This window comes from Panthera tigris, chromosome B2 (genome assembly GCF_018350195.1).
Source record: "Panthera tigris isolate Pti1 chromosome B2, P.tigris_Pti1_mat1.1, whole genome shotgun sequence".
Classification (NCBI taxonomy): domain Eukaryota; kingdom Metazoa; phylum Chordata; class Mammalia; order Carnivora; family Felidae; genus Panthera; species Panthera tigris.
In genome coordinates this window covers 15182817-15197217 of record NC_056664.1, presented here as the reverse complement: position 1 = coordinate 15197217, position 14401 = coordinate 15182817, and the positions used below count along the sequence as shown (strand labels likewise).

Below are 14401 nucleotides of genomic sequence, written 5' to 3'. Positions count from 1 at the left end.
TGACAACGAGAAGAAAAATCAAACTTTAAAAAATAATGTTTAATGTAATGGAAATTGTTGAGATCATAGCTCTTAGTGATCTTAATATACTAACACTTGTTTCTTTCTTTTTTTTTTGACAATTCAATTCGGTATTTGGGAGGGATCCTTTCATTCAACACACACTTAAGAGCCTCTGAGCCCACACTGTGTGTTGCGGGCTAAGGTTACAATGAGACGGCCTCCGCCCTCCAGGGGCCAACAGAGGACCCACTGGGAGGGAGCCACCGCCTTTGGTGGGGATGTCACCAGGAAATCATCCTGGGAATGACAAGTGAACTCAGTTTTACAGCCGGCTGAGAGGAGGGGAGGAGGGAGGGCGGAGGGAGCAGTGTTGCAGATGGGGCAGCAGGGGAGGGGGGTGCTGATAACAGAAAAAGCACACGACTGGAAGTCAGGAATCCTGGGACGCAGTCACTGTTCTGCAACTTACTAGCCACGAATTATTGACGTGTATTGTTGACAACAACAAAATATCGCTTACTTTTCTGGTTTGGGCTCTCCATCTGTACAATGTTTTAATAGTACCACCCTCGCTACTTCGCAATAGGGCTGTAAGGAAAGCCTTCAGCAACTACAAAGGAACTGCTACCGTGTAACGGTTCCGGGCACTTCACAAGCTCACTTTCTTCGTCCGTACGGCACACAGAAGATGCTGTCGCCAAACCCTTCCGGTGAGCTTGCTTCCCTGAACGCAGGTAACAACAGGTCTCTTTAGCAACTTCCTTGCCATGAGGAGGTATTTCAGAGAAAAACCCACAAACTGCCCGAATTGCCCCCGGTCCTGCCACAAACAATGGCAGAAGCCTCTACCGAGAACAAAGTGCTAACGTGCTATATATAAAGCACATACGCACGCACACACCCATATTCCAGACAGAATTTTCAGCACGACACAGTCCTCTAACCTACTTTCCACTATGTCATTTCTATCGTGAAAGACAACCCGAACCTCCTCCGTACAAGACGGAGTTTTTTCCTACTCTTCTCCTACCACTTCTGTGGACCACCATTATGACCTGTATACACCACACGCCATTACTTCGGCAGGCTGGCGCTTGGGATAGATCATCTTGATACTCTCATTATTCTCCTGATTCGCAATACTGATTCTCACACATACGCCTTTCTCCAGAATCCTATTTCCCATGTCAAAAGTCAGATCCCATCCGCTCTCCTTCAGTGAGAAAGTTTTGCACTGATGAACGTTATTCCCCCCCAGATGGGGTGTGACCAAACAATTCATGTTGTAAGACCAAACCAACCTCAAGTTGATAAAATCTACACATCATTTTTCATGTGTATTATTTTTTTATCATGCCACTAGTCCTGAACCAAAGTGAATTCAGATGCTGGATGATCTGGGCAGGCTGATTTCGTAAGAACTCGTATTCAATTCAAATGATTACATTTCGTGAACCTCGAGGTTCGTGAATATTCAACCCGAATATATGTGACAGGACGGTGACACACACATCTCTTCTCTCCCAGCTCTCTGAAGTCGGAGACCAGGCCCGGCAGAATGTCTGACATCCGACAGGTCCTCAGCACTGGGCTCATGGTACGCTTACTAAATGGCCGAAGGTCCCTCTGCTGCTACAAGCAAGCCCCGCCCCCTAAAGTCAGGCTTTCAAAAAAGATTCTTTGTCAAGTTAGTTACCTGGAATTCAGAAAACCTGATGCACATCTACACCAAAAAACCCACACAGAGAGAAAAAGACAGTTGTAAACATACCATACGTTACTTCTAGAGAGTAAATGAACGACTGGGACTTAACCCGGAAATACAGGCACAGCATTATGTGACCACGTGTACAGGCCGCTGCCCACAGGAAGCCCAGAGGCAAGGAGTCCGGTGTGTATGCTTACAGCCCGGCAGAGGGAAAAGGTGATGCGGAGCACGACGAAGGAGCAGAGGAAAAGAGGCTGCCGGCCCCCGGGAGACCAGAGAGTTTGGGACTCACTCCTCACCCTTTTGTTCTCTGAGGACCTGGGAGCGCCCAGACCCCCTATGGACGATCTAATTCAAGTTCTCCAAATGATTAAAAATGACGACACAAATAATCAGGCTGCTTATAGTAATGTAAAAGCTAGGGAGATCACATACCTGGTGAAGTTATTAACTTGCTGTGATCGTGACATGTTTATACTGTTCAGTTCTGGTACATTCAAGTTGGATGACTGGTGTTTACTATGGCAATAGGATTGATGTGCTTTATTTGAGATCACACCATTACTACAACTTTCAAAACCTGGGGAAAAACAAGAAAAAGAGGCATGAAAACAGAAACAAAACACCAACTTACTGGTCAGCTGTAACGACTATATGCCCATATTCTGATCTTGCATTTAAAACTTTTATAACGTGGCAGAGTCCATGCATTGCTTAAAAAGGAAACATAACTTCTCTGAAAGGACAGACGGATATTAATTGTGGGCTGTAATTATCATCTCCTCTAACATTTACTGAAGGCTTAATTATGGATCTTATTTAATCCCCCAAGCTCCCCCATGAGGCCTGTGTTCTCATCGCTCCCATTTAATGCACGAATACACTGAGGCCAAGAAGTCGTCTGGGCCCGAGTGAATGTATGAAATTCAAGAGGGGAGGTGGCGAAGGGTACAAACGTGGGAATCACACGCACTGCACAGGATGGTGATGTAAATAAACCGAGAGGTGGTAATGTAGAAAGGTGCATGCCGACTGAGAAAGAGCAAAGGTGTTACTCTATGAAAGGAAAGAGGATGTGACTTTTGCTTTAGAAGGTTAAATGTACAGAGGAAAGAGAACACGTTGGGAAGAACAGAATGAGAGAGACCAGCAGAGGAAGACTAAGGAAGGCTGGAAATAAACCTGTAGAAGTGATGTCCTCGAAGGCAGGAAAGGAGAGAATTTTAGTTCCTAGAACCCCAAAAGCCTGAGAGACTATGACCGGTGAGCCCAGAGAGGGACGTGAGAAAATGAAGCGGGCAGAGCAGAGGCCCGGTGGGGAAAGAAAGAGAGCAGCCGGCCCAGCTAGCGTGGGGATCGGTGGCCAAAGCCGCCACGGCCACGGCACCACCTTCACGTTTATATGGGATTAGAACACACGGGTTACCTTTTACCTTTACCAAATATCTACTGATTTACTTTCTAGAGACAGCTCGAATGTCGACTTTGGCTTACGAAGATCTGCTAATAATCCATTCTCAGAAACAGCTCTGCTTCAAGTCACCTTCTGGTACTAAAAACACACGAGTCCGATCCACTTACAATTTTCCTTCCAGAACAGCGCTGAGGTCAAGTATGTGCATGTGCAAAACAGCTATGTGGAAACGTCCATGTTTCAAAAAATTTTCATTTTGGTTCAAAACTACAAAGAAGGGCAAACACTTCAAAGTAACATCGTAAGACTGAGTCTCACCAGAAAAATGTGCGCTGCTTCCTTTGCCTGGTGCTAAGCTGTGGATGCTCGATCCGTGACTGGGGCTCATGCTCGGGCTACTGAAAGGTCGAGGGCTGACAGGGTAACTGTCCTGAGATTTTGGACTCCGGCCTCCCAGACATCGTACTTCACTATCTGTACCATTCACCATTTCTATAAACTGACGCACTCTAGAAAGATAAGAGACAAATTTACTTAGGTCATTTTCAAATTTTTTTTTTTTATGTTTCTTCATTTTTGAAAGACAGAGAGAGACAGAGCACAAGCAGGGGAGGGGCAGAGGGAGAGGGAGACACAGAATCCGCAGCAGGCTCCAGGCTCCGAGCTGTCAGCACAGAGCCCGACACAGGGCTCGAACTCACAGACCACGAGATCATGACCTGAGCCGAAGCCGGACGCTCAACTGACTGAGCCACCCAGGCGCCCCTACTTAGGTCATTTTCAAAGAGCAGTTTGTTTAGTAGCAACAACAGATCTCTGAAAGGAAATACCTTATGGACTTGTATCTATCAGTAGGTGTGGTCTTTAGATAGTGTGCTAAAAACACTACATGTAGTTTCATACACTGTACTGCTTAGAATAATTTAAAAATTTCCGGAAAAACCAGAGTATAAAGCAAAACACACTATCTCTCCTTTAATTAAGATTTACTAAGAGGGACGCCTGGGTGGTTCAGTCGGTTAAGCGTCCGGCTTCGGCTCAGGTCATGATCTCACGTCTCGTGAGTCCAAGCCCCGCGTCGGGCTCTGTGCTGACAGCTCGGAGCCTGGAGCCTGCTTCCGATTCTGTGTCTCCCTCTTTCTCTGCCCCTCTCCTGCTTGCACTCTCTCAAAAATAAACAAACATTAAAAAAAAATAAAAAAAAAAAAAGATTCACTAAGAAAATGAAGGAGTCCATAGCTTAAAATCAGAAGACCTCATTTTTGAAGCTAAAAATAGTTTAATCAAATAATATTCGCATTTGGCGGCAAGTCAGATGGCGTGCAAGAACACGATACGCTTTCGTGTACACATCACGTAGACGAAGCGCCTTGCTCCACGCTCTTCCTCACTGCAACTCCCATCTGCAACCTCTTAACCAAAATGTGCCACAGTTAAAATTTTACTCTTAAGCAAAACAATTCTGACATTGGCTTACAAAGGAAGGGTTTCTGGTGGGGCGCCTGGGTGGCTCAGCCGGTTAAGTGTCCGACTCTTGATTTTGGCTCAGGTCATGATCTCAGGGTCATGGGATCGAAGCCTGCAAAGGTCGGGCTCTGTGCTGGGCACGGAGTCTGCTTGGAATTCTCTCTCTCCCTCTGCCCCCCGCCCCCGCCACCGGCTCACTCTCTCTCTCAAAAAAAAGAAAAACAAACACAAAGGGCGTCTGGTACTTAGAGAGTTGAAATATTAGGCTTAATAACACCTGAATTTTAAAATAACAAAGACCCATAACACCAATAAAAAAGAAACGCCAAATCATGATGGCTATTAAAACAAAAGCTGCAGAAACGAAGTGTCGGCAGGATGTGGGGACGCCAGGACTCTTGCATACCACTGGCTGAGACTGTAAAATGGTGCAGGGCTACAGAGCTCTCAGGATTAATCTCAAAAAGTGAAACAGATTGATCACAGGTTCAACAATCCCACTTCTGGGTATATACCCCGAAGAGCTGGAAGCAGGGACCCCGCACAGATATTCGTACACCACCCCTGTTCACAGCAGCGTTATTCACAAGAACCAAAGTGGAAGCGACCCAAATGTCTATCAATTGTTCAGCTTCAAAAGGAGGGAAACTGACACATGCTATATAACATGGATGGGTTTTGAGGACAATAGGCTGGGAGAAATGAGCCAGTTACAGGAACAGACACTGTTACGCTTTCTTTTATCTGAGGCGCCCAGAGCGGCCAAATTTAAATTCACAGAAACAGAAAGTAAACTGGTGGTTGCTGGGAGGCAGGGAAGGGAGAAATGGGGACTTCCAAGTTTCCATCTGGGATAATGAAGAAAGTTCTAGAGGTGGATGACGGGTGACGATCAGAACAACGTGACTCCACTTAATACTACGCAACTGCACGGGGTGCCTGGGTGGCTCCGACGGTTAAGCGTCGGTCGGGCTTTTGATTCTGGCTCAGGTCATGATCTCACGGTTCGTGAACACGAGCCCTGCGTCGGGCTCTGCACTGACAGGGCGGAGCCTGCTTGGGACTCTCTCTCCCCCACTCCTTCTGCCCCCCGCCCCCACCGATGCACGTGCGTGCTCTCTCAAAATAAACTTAAAGCAAAAATACTACAGAAGTGCACGTGCAAAAATGGCAAACGTTACGTATATTTTACCACAGCTTTCGAAATGACACAGACTTACAATAAGCAGGAAGAAAAACAGATATCCACCTTTTAACTGCAATTTTAACATTTTTAAACATATAGCTAGCACCACAGAAGAGCAGAAACATAGCAAGAGATGCCATCTGCTTATAATCCTACCACAAAAGTGTTTTTTACAAACGGTTATGGAGACGTGCTGTATCACAGAATTATATGTAAATACCTGACACGAGGTGAAACAAAAACTATTAAAACATGAAAACAATTCTGATTATACATAACACACACACACAATAACGTTTTGTTGAACAAACTCACTTTAACGTGAAAAGGAGATTAGGATTTCTTTCAAGTAAACTTGGGTATAACTGTTGTGTTGTTTCAATGGCTTCTCCCATTCTTCCTGCTAACACCAATTTCTGAATTCCTATTTAGAAAAAGAAGGTAAAAGATTAATTTTTTAAGAGTAGAAACAAACTTAGTGGACCGTCAAAAAAGGAGTTAGTCAAAAAAAGTATTTAAATTACGGTGATTAACTTCCATTTCTTTTTTTGTTTTAAATCATAGTTTCTATCAGGCAATCAAGGAACAATTTCAGACACATTAAAAAATTAGAAAAACAAGTACTTTCATAAACTATTTCTAAAAATCACGAATTAATACACAAGTAATACAAAAAAACATCTGTGAAGCATTACTGAAGTTTTAAACACGAAGATTAAAAGCAGGGACGTGTTTACGGCATACAGTGTGATGCTGGCTTCACGGAATCCTCAAGCCCCAACTCTTCAACTTACACACTAAATACGTCAGCTTCTATCTAATATGCCAATCATATCTCAGTAGAGTGTTGTGTTTTTTTTTTTTTAAAGACCATAGCAAACATTAAAGACGTAATATTCAAAATGCCTTATCAAACGTGATAACCTTTCGAACCCAGTACTGAGAGAAGGTAGCCTTGGAGTAAAGTCTGAATTCAACATTCACTGAGTGTTCCCCGCTGTCAGGTAAGCTGTTCAATTACATGATGGGCACACAAAAAAAGTGATCGTCTCCGGTTTGCCAGAGCTTAAACACAGCGAGAAAGACAGACAAGCCTACAGTTGGTGACAACACAATGGAGTAAGTGTTCTTATAGCAGCGCGACCTATAAAAACATCGCTTTCACCCATCACGTTGTTTCGATGCCTAGGGTCTCATCCAGCCACCCCCTCCCCGGTGGACTTAGCTGCGCCACTGTCACTTAGGAGGCTAACTGTGGGAGCGACACACTGACGTGCCCCTGGTAGCCTGGGCCGACAGCTCTGGCCACAGCACCGGCACCCGGGCAGTACAACGGAAGACCAATACTACCTTAAGGTTAGCGAGCGATTTGAATGCAAAGGTTTACATTGCTTTGTACGTATTATCTCTGCTAGTCTCTAATCATGGGATTACTTTACCAACTACAAAAAAAAAAAAAAAAAAAGAATTTTTTTTTGTTTAATGTTTACTTCCTAAAAGCTAATGCAAACATTTTTAAAGAAAAAATGGTAAACATTCCTTATAAAACTTTCTCCAAAATTCTTTCTACGTCCGGAACGCTAACCCAGTCTTACGTGAGTGTTTTTTAAGGTGGTCTTCAAAAATGTCAGTGAAAATAAATTTCAGAGGCATCCATTTTAAGTTAATATATTTGAAAAGATCTTAGTTTAAAAAATATAATTTCTAAAAATTGATATAACCAAACCTATAATCTGAAAACAAGTGTTATCCATGCACCACAGGGTCCTTACTTTGTCTATTCTTAATGGAAGCTAATTCTTCTAGAACGGTCTGGTCTGTAGATCTGGCAAAGGCCTCTGCTGTGGCACAGTACCCATGGTGGACTAAATAAGATGAAACCATTCTTAAAATAAAAAGAAGAAACACACATCTTTTAGTCAAGAGAATACAGGCTTCATACTACAAGTTATATAAAACAAGATCTACTCTGATGTTACAAAACCAACCTATTCCCTTGAAACCAGGCTTTAAGAACCTCCACTTTAAAGTTAAAAAAAAAAAAAAAAAGTCATTTTGTTCTATTCATGTCATATTTCCAACAAGGCAGCTAGCTGCAAATCCCATGTGAAGAGTGCTCTCCCTAGGAGTAACTACCACTAGAGAGGCAAGGACATTATACAGCTCTTGATTCTTGGCTCCCCGTTATCCCCGGGGCCTTTCCTACGATTCCCATCCTTATATTCAATCCCACTAACCGTAATTTCGGTTTCATCTTTACTGCATGGCTTATCCCAGTGAAGTGTTAGCATTTTATAAAATACAGTAATTTTTAAATAACAGATTAACTCTTTGTGTTGTGTGGAGCTCGACTCCTTTCTCTGCTCCTCAGTTACAAGAGATGGGGTCACAGGAGGTGAACACAAGAAACGCTAAGGTGAACCTGAGAATCTTCCAGAACAAAGTCTCTGAGGGCGATTCTACTAATCAATGAGAAACTGCCCTTCTAATCTAAATCTATTAGTATGACTGTACACACAAAAAACTGACTCAGCTGTGATTTACATGGAAGTGCCATACTTCCAAAGAACAAGTGTACTTTTTAAAAGGCCATCAAGCGGTCAAAACACATTTACATCTAATCACAAAAGGTTACAAAAACTTGACTCAACAATATTAACCCAAATAACCAATATATCCAAGTATTCAACTCCTAAGCCTGCCTCCATCTGGCACTACTGAGGCCCTATCAAAATGGGGAAGGAAGCTGTGGTTCCGGAAGGAGGGACTGGGGGGCAGAGGGGCAAATCTCCAAGAAACAAGATTTTTCATTTTAATTCATCTAATTGGTCAAATTAATTTCAAAGGGTAGGGAAGAACTGTTTTAAATGGACCCCCTAGGAGGTCATGGTGAGTGTCACTTGTGTAAAGGACATGGTGGCGGTGAGGATCCTCACTGGACTCTGACCACAGAATTAAGATAAACAAGGTTTCCTCTCCTCTACTACTCCCCTGCAAGGATGCTCAGCGGCACCCATTTTTAAAGCATGAAAGGGAGGTGACCCCGGGACAGCAACCCATCTGAGCTCTAACTCATGGTGACCACGAGACGTTCAGCCAGACTTCACTGCTGGGTCAAGTGTGCCGGCAAAGACTACCGGTGGAGAGCTTCTGTGATACCAGATGGTAACAGCTCCAAGGAAGAAGCATGTTTTCCAAATTACCATCATGTCTTCCAATCACTATCTTCTCCAAAAAACACACACACAAAATTTCATTGTATCTTTAAGTTTACAACTGTTCAAAGCAATTACACAGACATTTAAGACACACTGTCGGATAGATGGTATCTCCAAGCCTTTGCTATTTTCTTGGGTGAGATGACAGCAGTGAAAATGACTATTTAAATTCACTGGTACTTAGTTTTTAAGTCTGTACCATTTCAAGCTTTCAGAGCTACCGTTTAGTGCTACTGACACCCAGGTGTCATCTCTAGCCTTTTCACAAAGGTACAGTCTACAGAGTTGACTGTCACAGGACTTGCATTTTCCTGCTGACTTCCATAATGAAATCCTCTTTTTTCATAAAGGAGTTAAGATACAGGTTGTTCAGTTTAGAGTACTTTTACTGACACCCATTGTTTGCTGCTACCCATTCTGTATCATCCTAAATCCTAAGTATCAATCCTGCATTTAGGAATCCTCACTCCATAGTCTCAACTCTTTGATCTTCATTCTTTTTGCTTCCTCTTAAATGTCTAATGAGAACATATAAAAGTAAATTGCATTAAAAATAATTAGATTCTTAAAAATTCCTGCCATAGAATGCTTTTGGTCAGATTTTCCTATTTAGAACAGAGGCAATTATAGCCTCCCTGAATCTCCACGAAAAATAGTAAATATTTAGCACAACAGGAATCCTAGTAAGCAAAAGTAGCTGGTATTATTCTGACAGAGTAACCCACACACTGGAAAAATTGAGTCAAAACTTGAAATACAAAATGTACATCCCAAGTGTGTATTCCAGTACATTAACTATACCATTATTTTAACTGGATTATTTTTTTTAGCCCCATAAATATGTGAACCGGACACAGCCAAGTTCATGTCCAAAAACCACGAATTATACAACCTAAATTATCTTCCTGAATTTGTCTTTTGCGTTGGCACTATTAACAACAGAATCAAGTAGCCTATGGAAATCATTAAATCCTATTACTGAGGATAGCAAATGAACGAACCCAAGCTATCTAGTGTCACTTTATTTTGTCCTCCAAATCAGTAAGACCAGATACGAAATTATTTTTAATCGCTTAAGCAGAGTGAATTACTTTTTATAGAGATTAAAATATCATCACTACATTAAAATTATTAGGATATATAAAAAATATTTTTAATTAAGAAAAGTAAATTACTTTTTATAGAGATTTAAATGTAATCAATGATACACTAAAATTATTAGGATAGAAATGAGATTAAAATGCTTCAATAAATATTCTTTCATACTAGAAGAATGTTTCATAAATATATATATATATATATATTTTTGAATAACGTCCATTCAAACTTCCTCACTTACTTTTGTATCATGGTCTGCCATTCGCCTTCCCGATCTCCAATAGGAAACCGGTCTATCTGTGCCTGGATTTTGGTTCTCCACTCTCGCATATAGTCTTCTATATCAAACACGAAAGGATGCTGCCCGAAATTGGCATCCACGACTTCTCCTGGTGTTTGGAGCCCCACGGTGGGATATAAATTTGGCTGTAAGACAACACATTTCACTAGCATCTATCTAACTGTTTTAAAGACTCAGTCATTCTTTCAAATGCTACCTTTCAGAATTTTACTTCTTGAATAGTTTAAAATCTCAATCAAAACCAGCAGAGAAAGAAAATCAGCTAAAGACAAATAAAAGTAAGCAAATAATCGAAGTGAGACCATATGCTCGACAAAAAGTAGCACTTCCTATAATCTAATCATCAAGAGAAAGTCTAAAGCCACCTAAAGCACCTGTTTTATTCAGAGACCGTGTGGCATTATACTTCTAATAAGCAAAAACGTAAGTCTTGCTCTTAAGAACATGTCACATACTAGTTACACATTAATTCAAGTGTAAACACGTTAATTCGGATTTATGCTTTCATATAGGATACGTCTGATGCATTTTCTAGAGACTCCATGAGAAGACTAGTTACTGTACAACTCTATCGGGGCAGGCGCCACTTGAAGTTTACCGATTTCACTTCTCTGTGCATTGGGCATGCCATTATAAAGGGACGGTGGTGAGAACTTAATTATAAGCAAAACACACAGTGCCATTAAGAGTGGGGTTCTCTGTATAAAAATAAAAGACTCAAATGCACACGTTTCGGGAGCGGAAGGGATTTCGATGATCAAATTCACAGAGAAATGCATTCAGATCTATTCCAAGATTCTGAAGCTAAACAATCAAGTTTAATAGCTTCAAGTATGCAAAAAATACAGGAATCCTTCTGGGTCTATCACTAGTTGTCATACCTAAAGGGCGGATGAATTACTGAATGTCTACTAAATAGCAGGGTTTAAGCACAATAATAATCCTGTGAAATAATTATTATTTGCATTACAAAGATAAAGAAAGTGAGGTTTGGGGTAAATTAACTTGCTCATGGTATGCATCACGACACAGGAGGGACTGGAGCACAGATTAATCTGACAACAAATCCACGTTTAGTTTTACTTTAGTTTTAACTCCAAGGCTTACTTCATCTTTATTCTCTGTATTTATGCCTTATTTCTTTGCTTTAATGGTTATCACAAATATTTTCACTACAAAATTGGATAAAGATTAAGAGCGGATAATTTGGATGTGAATTTAAGATGCTTAGATATATTTCACAGCAAAAAGCTGAGAGGATGTATTTAACAACAACTCATCGATGATCAAGCAACCAAAATCAGAAACAAAGGGAATACTGTGTCAAAATACTGAGGAACAGAATTGCACTGGATTCGGGAAATAAATGGTGATGCGATGTATGCAAATGCCCGGATTCCAGATCAACCAAACTAGCAAGTGTTTACAATTTTAAGCCGGAGATAAGGGAGACACTTGTTCCAGCCCTCTCATTTCACCCCCCGGGAAACTGAGACCCAGGGAGTGGCAGCATACATCTCTGAATGAGACACATAAAAAAAGGGACGCAAGCCTCTCCACTTTTGGCACACGATTCTTTCCACTGAACTCCAGAACCAAACTTTGACATACCTTAAAACAAAAGTATATAAAGCCAAAGACTGTTCATACAGGCAACAACAGAGTGAAAGGCAATCCCATTTGTCAAGCAGAATGTGATTCTGACATTCAGCACTGCCCAGAGACGCTTTAAAAGGGGTGTGCTAATCTAAATTTTCCTGGCGAACTCGGGAAAATAATCATATCAACACTAGAAAAGAAAATCAACATTCAGAAATACTCTGATAAAATTGTGCCATAACACAGATTAAGACTTCCCTATGACAAAACATGCCATAAACGTCAAGACAATAGACTTTATGGGGAAAAAAATCTGCTACACATGTAAGAATCAACATTCCCAATGTAAACAATATTCTCAAGATACGGTACAAAGATTAAAAGGCCAACTCAATTGTTTTTAAAGTGGTGACAGCTATACGCGGAATTTGCAGAAGAAATGTCAAATAACAATGAAAATATGAAGAGACACTTAACCTCACTGGCCTTCCTAGGATACAAATTAAAACAAGAAGAATTTTTTGCACATTAGATTAAGATTTTAAAAGCTAAGAATACCCAATGCTGATGAAGGTTGAGACAGTAAACCCTCTCATCCACTGTGCACAGCAATGTAAAAGGATATCATCTTTTAAGAAAGAAATTTGGCAAAATCTATTAAAACTGACAGAGCAATTTCACTTTTAAGAATTAAATCCTACAGAGAAACAAACATAACGCCCTGAAGCATTATTTTAATGGAAAAACATTAAAAAGAATGTCCATTCACAAGTGGTATTACATACCACATTCATCGAAACTCAGACTCCAATAATTGTAAGACATACCATCATTTTATGTCTAAGAAAAAACACTTCCAATTAAATGTGGCAGGCCACAGATTCTAAGATGCACCCCCATTTTATAAAAGTCAAAACAGAAGGGTGCCTGGGTGGCTCAGTCGGTTAAGCATCTGGCTTCGGCTCAGGTCATGATCTCACAGGTTCGTGAGCTCGAGCCCCACACTGGGCTCTGTGTTGACGTGTGGGGCCTACTTGGGATTCTCTCTCTCTTCCTCTCTCTCTGCCCCTCCCCCACTCATTCTCCCTCTCAAAAAGAAACAAACTTAAAAAAATAAGTGTCAAAATATGAAAAAATGTGCATCTCAGAAATCGTGGTAGCGCATCATACAATAAGATATCAAAAGCAAGCAAAAAACAAGAGTAAAAAATTTGTATGCTGACACAGAAAGATGTTATATTCCTAAATGCAGAAAAGCAAGCTAGAGACTAGTACATAAACTATGACCTCACCTCTGCTGTAAACATTTAAATAATGGACATACTGGCTAACCTAAATTCAGAAACAGACCTGGAAGGATATATATTCAATGCAGCCATCATGTCTAAACAGGCTGGAATTTCGAGAAACTTCTCTTTTGTACCCTTTCTGTATTTACAAACATTTATTATTCAAATACTTAACACTGTGTATTACTTCTGTAATCAGGACGTGATAAAAAACTAGAAGTGGTAAAGTCAGTTGGATTCAATGAAAAGTAACAGTATTTTTTATACCGCTTACTCAACTTCAAACCTGAAGAACTGAGGAGAAAGGAATGGCTTAAGTGGCTAAACTATACATTATAAAAAAAAAAAATCTAATAGATAACTTGCTGGACTACAGGTTTCTAAAAACAGAATGTAGCAACACAACAGTTTTCAGTATGGTCACTGAGCTGTGCAACCATCACCACTACTTAATTTTATGACATTTTTATCACTAGCAGTCACCTCCTGCTCCCCATCCTGTAACCCCTGACCGCCACTCATCTACTTCCTGACCGTATGCAGCTGCCTATTCTGGACGTTTCACACAAACAGGATTCATACAATACGTGGTCTTTTGTGACCGTCTTCGCTCATTTAGCAAAATGCTTTCAAGGTTCTTCCATGATACGGCATGAATCTAGGTTGTGGATTTATGTAAAACAATGTTTTCTAGGAAACTTAACACATTAAAAAAAAAAAGATCACCCCTTCTCATGTAGAATCAGACAAAAATGAAAATAAGTCTCTATGAAGAGAAACATAGATCTCATAATTTCTATTAACCTATTAAAGATAAAGATATTAAAAATAACATTCAAAAACTAAATACACACACAAAATCAAATTCAGTAGCATAATCTTGTTCTAAAGATGTTTTCTAATGAAAAGAAATGAAATGAAAAGAAACAAAAAGAATAATGTTATCTATAAAAAGTAGATTTCAAATCAGCCTAAAGAGCTGGAAAATAGCATCATTTTAAATGAGGACAGCTTCTATAACAAAAAAGAAAGAATTTATGTAATCCCAAAGTGAAATTAGTTTATAGGTGGATATTTTTCCAACTGGTGAGGTGAGCTGGGGAAGAAAGATTATTCTG

The 14401-nt window shown here is 40.6% G+C and overlaps 1 protein-coding gene across 1 annotated transcript in view; it reads right to left on the bottom strand.

Moving 5' to 3' along the window:
* The window catches only part of RANBP9 (RAN binding protein 9), a 90309-nt gene that overhangs the window by 14233 nt on the left and 61675 nt on the right, over positions 1 to 14401 (bottom strand). The window contains exons 6-10 of the mRNA XM_042985695.1: positions 10336 to 10520; positions 7551 to 7663; positions 6094 to 6202; positions 3444 to 3634; positions 2147 to 2291 (exon numbers count right to left, since the gene is read on the bottom strand). Of these exons, the coding sequence (XP_042841629.1) occupies positions 2147 to 2291; positions 3444 to 3634; positions 6094 to 6202; positions 7551 to 7663; positions 10336 to 10520 (743 nt within the window). The remainder of the gene's footprint in view (positions 1 to 2146; positions 2292 to 3443; positions 3635 to 6093; positions 6203 to 7550; positions 7664 to 10335; positions 10521 to 14401) is intronic.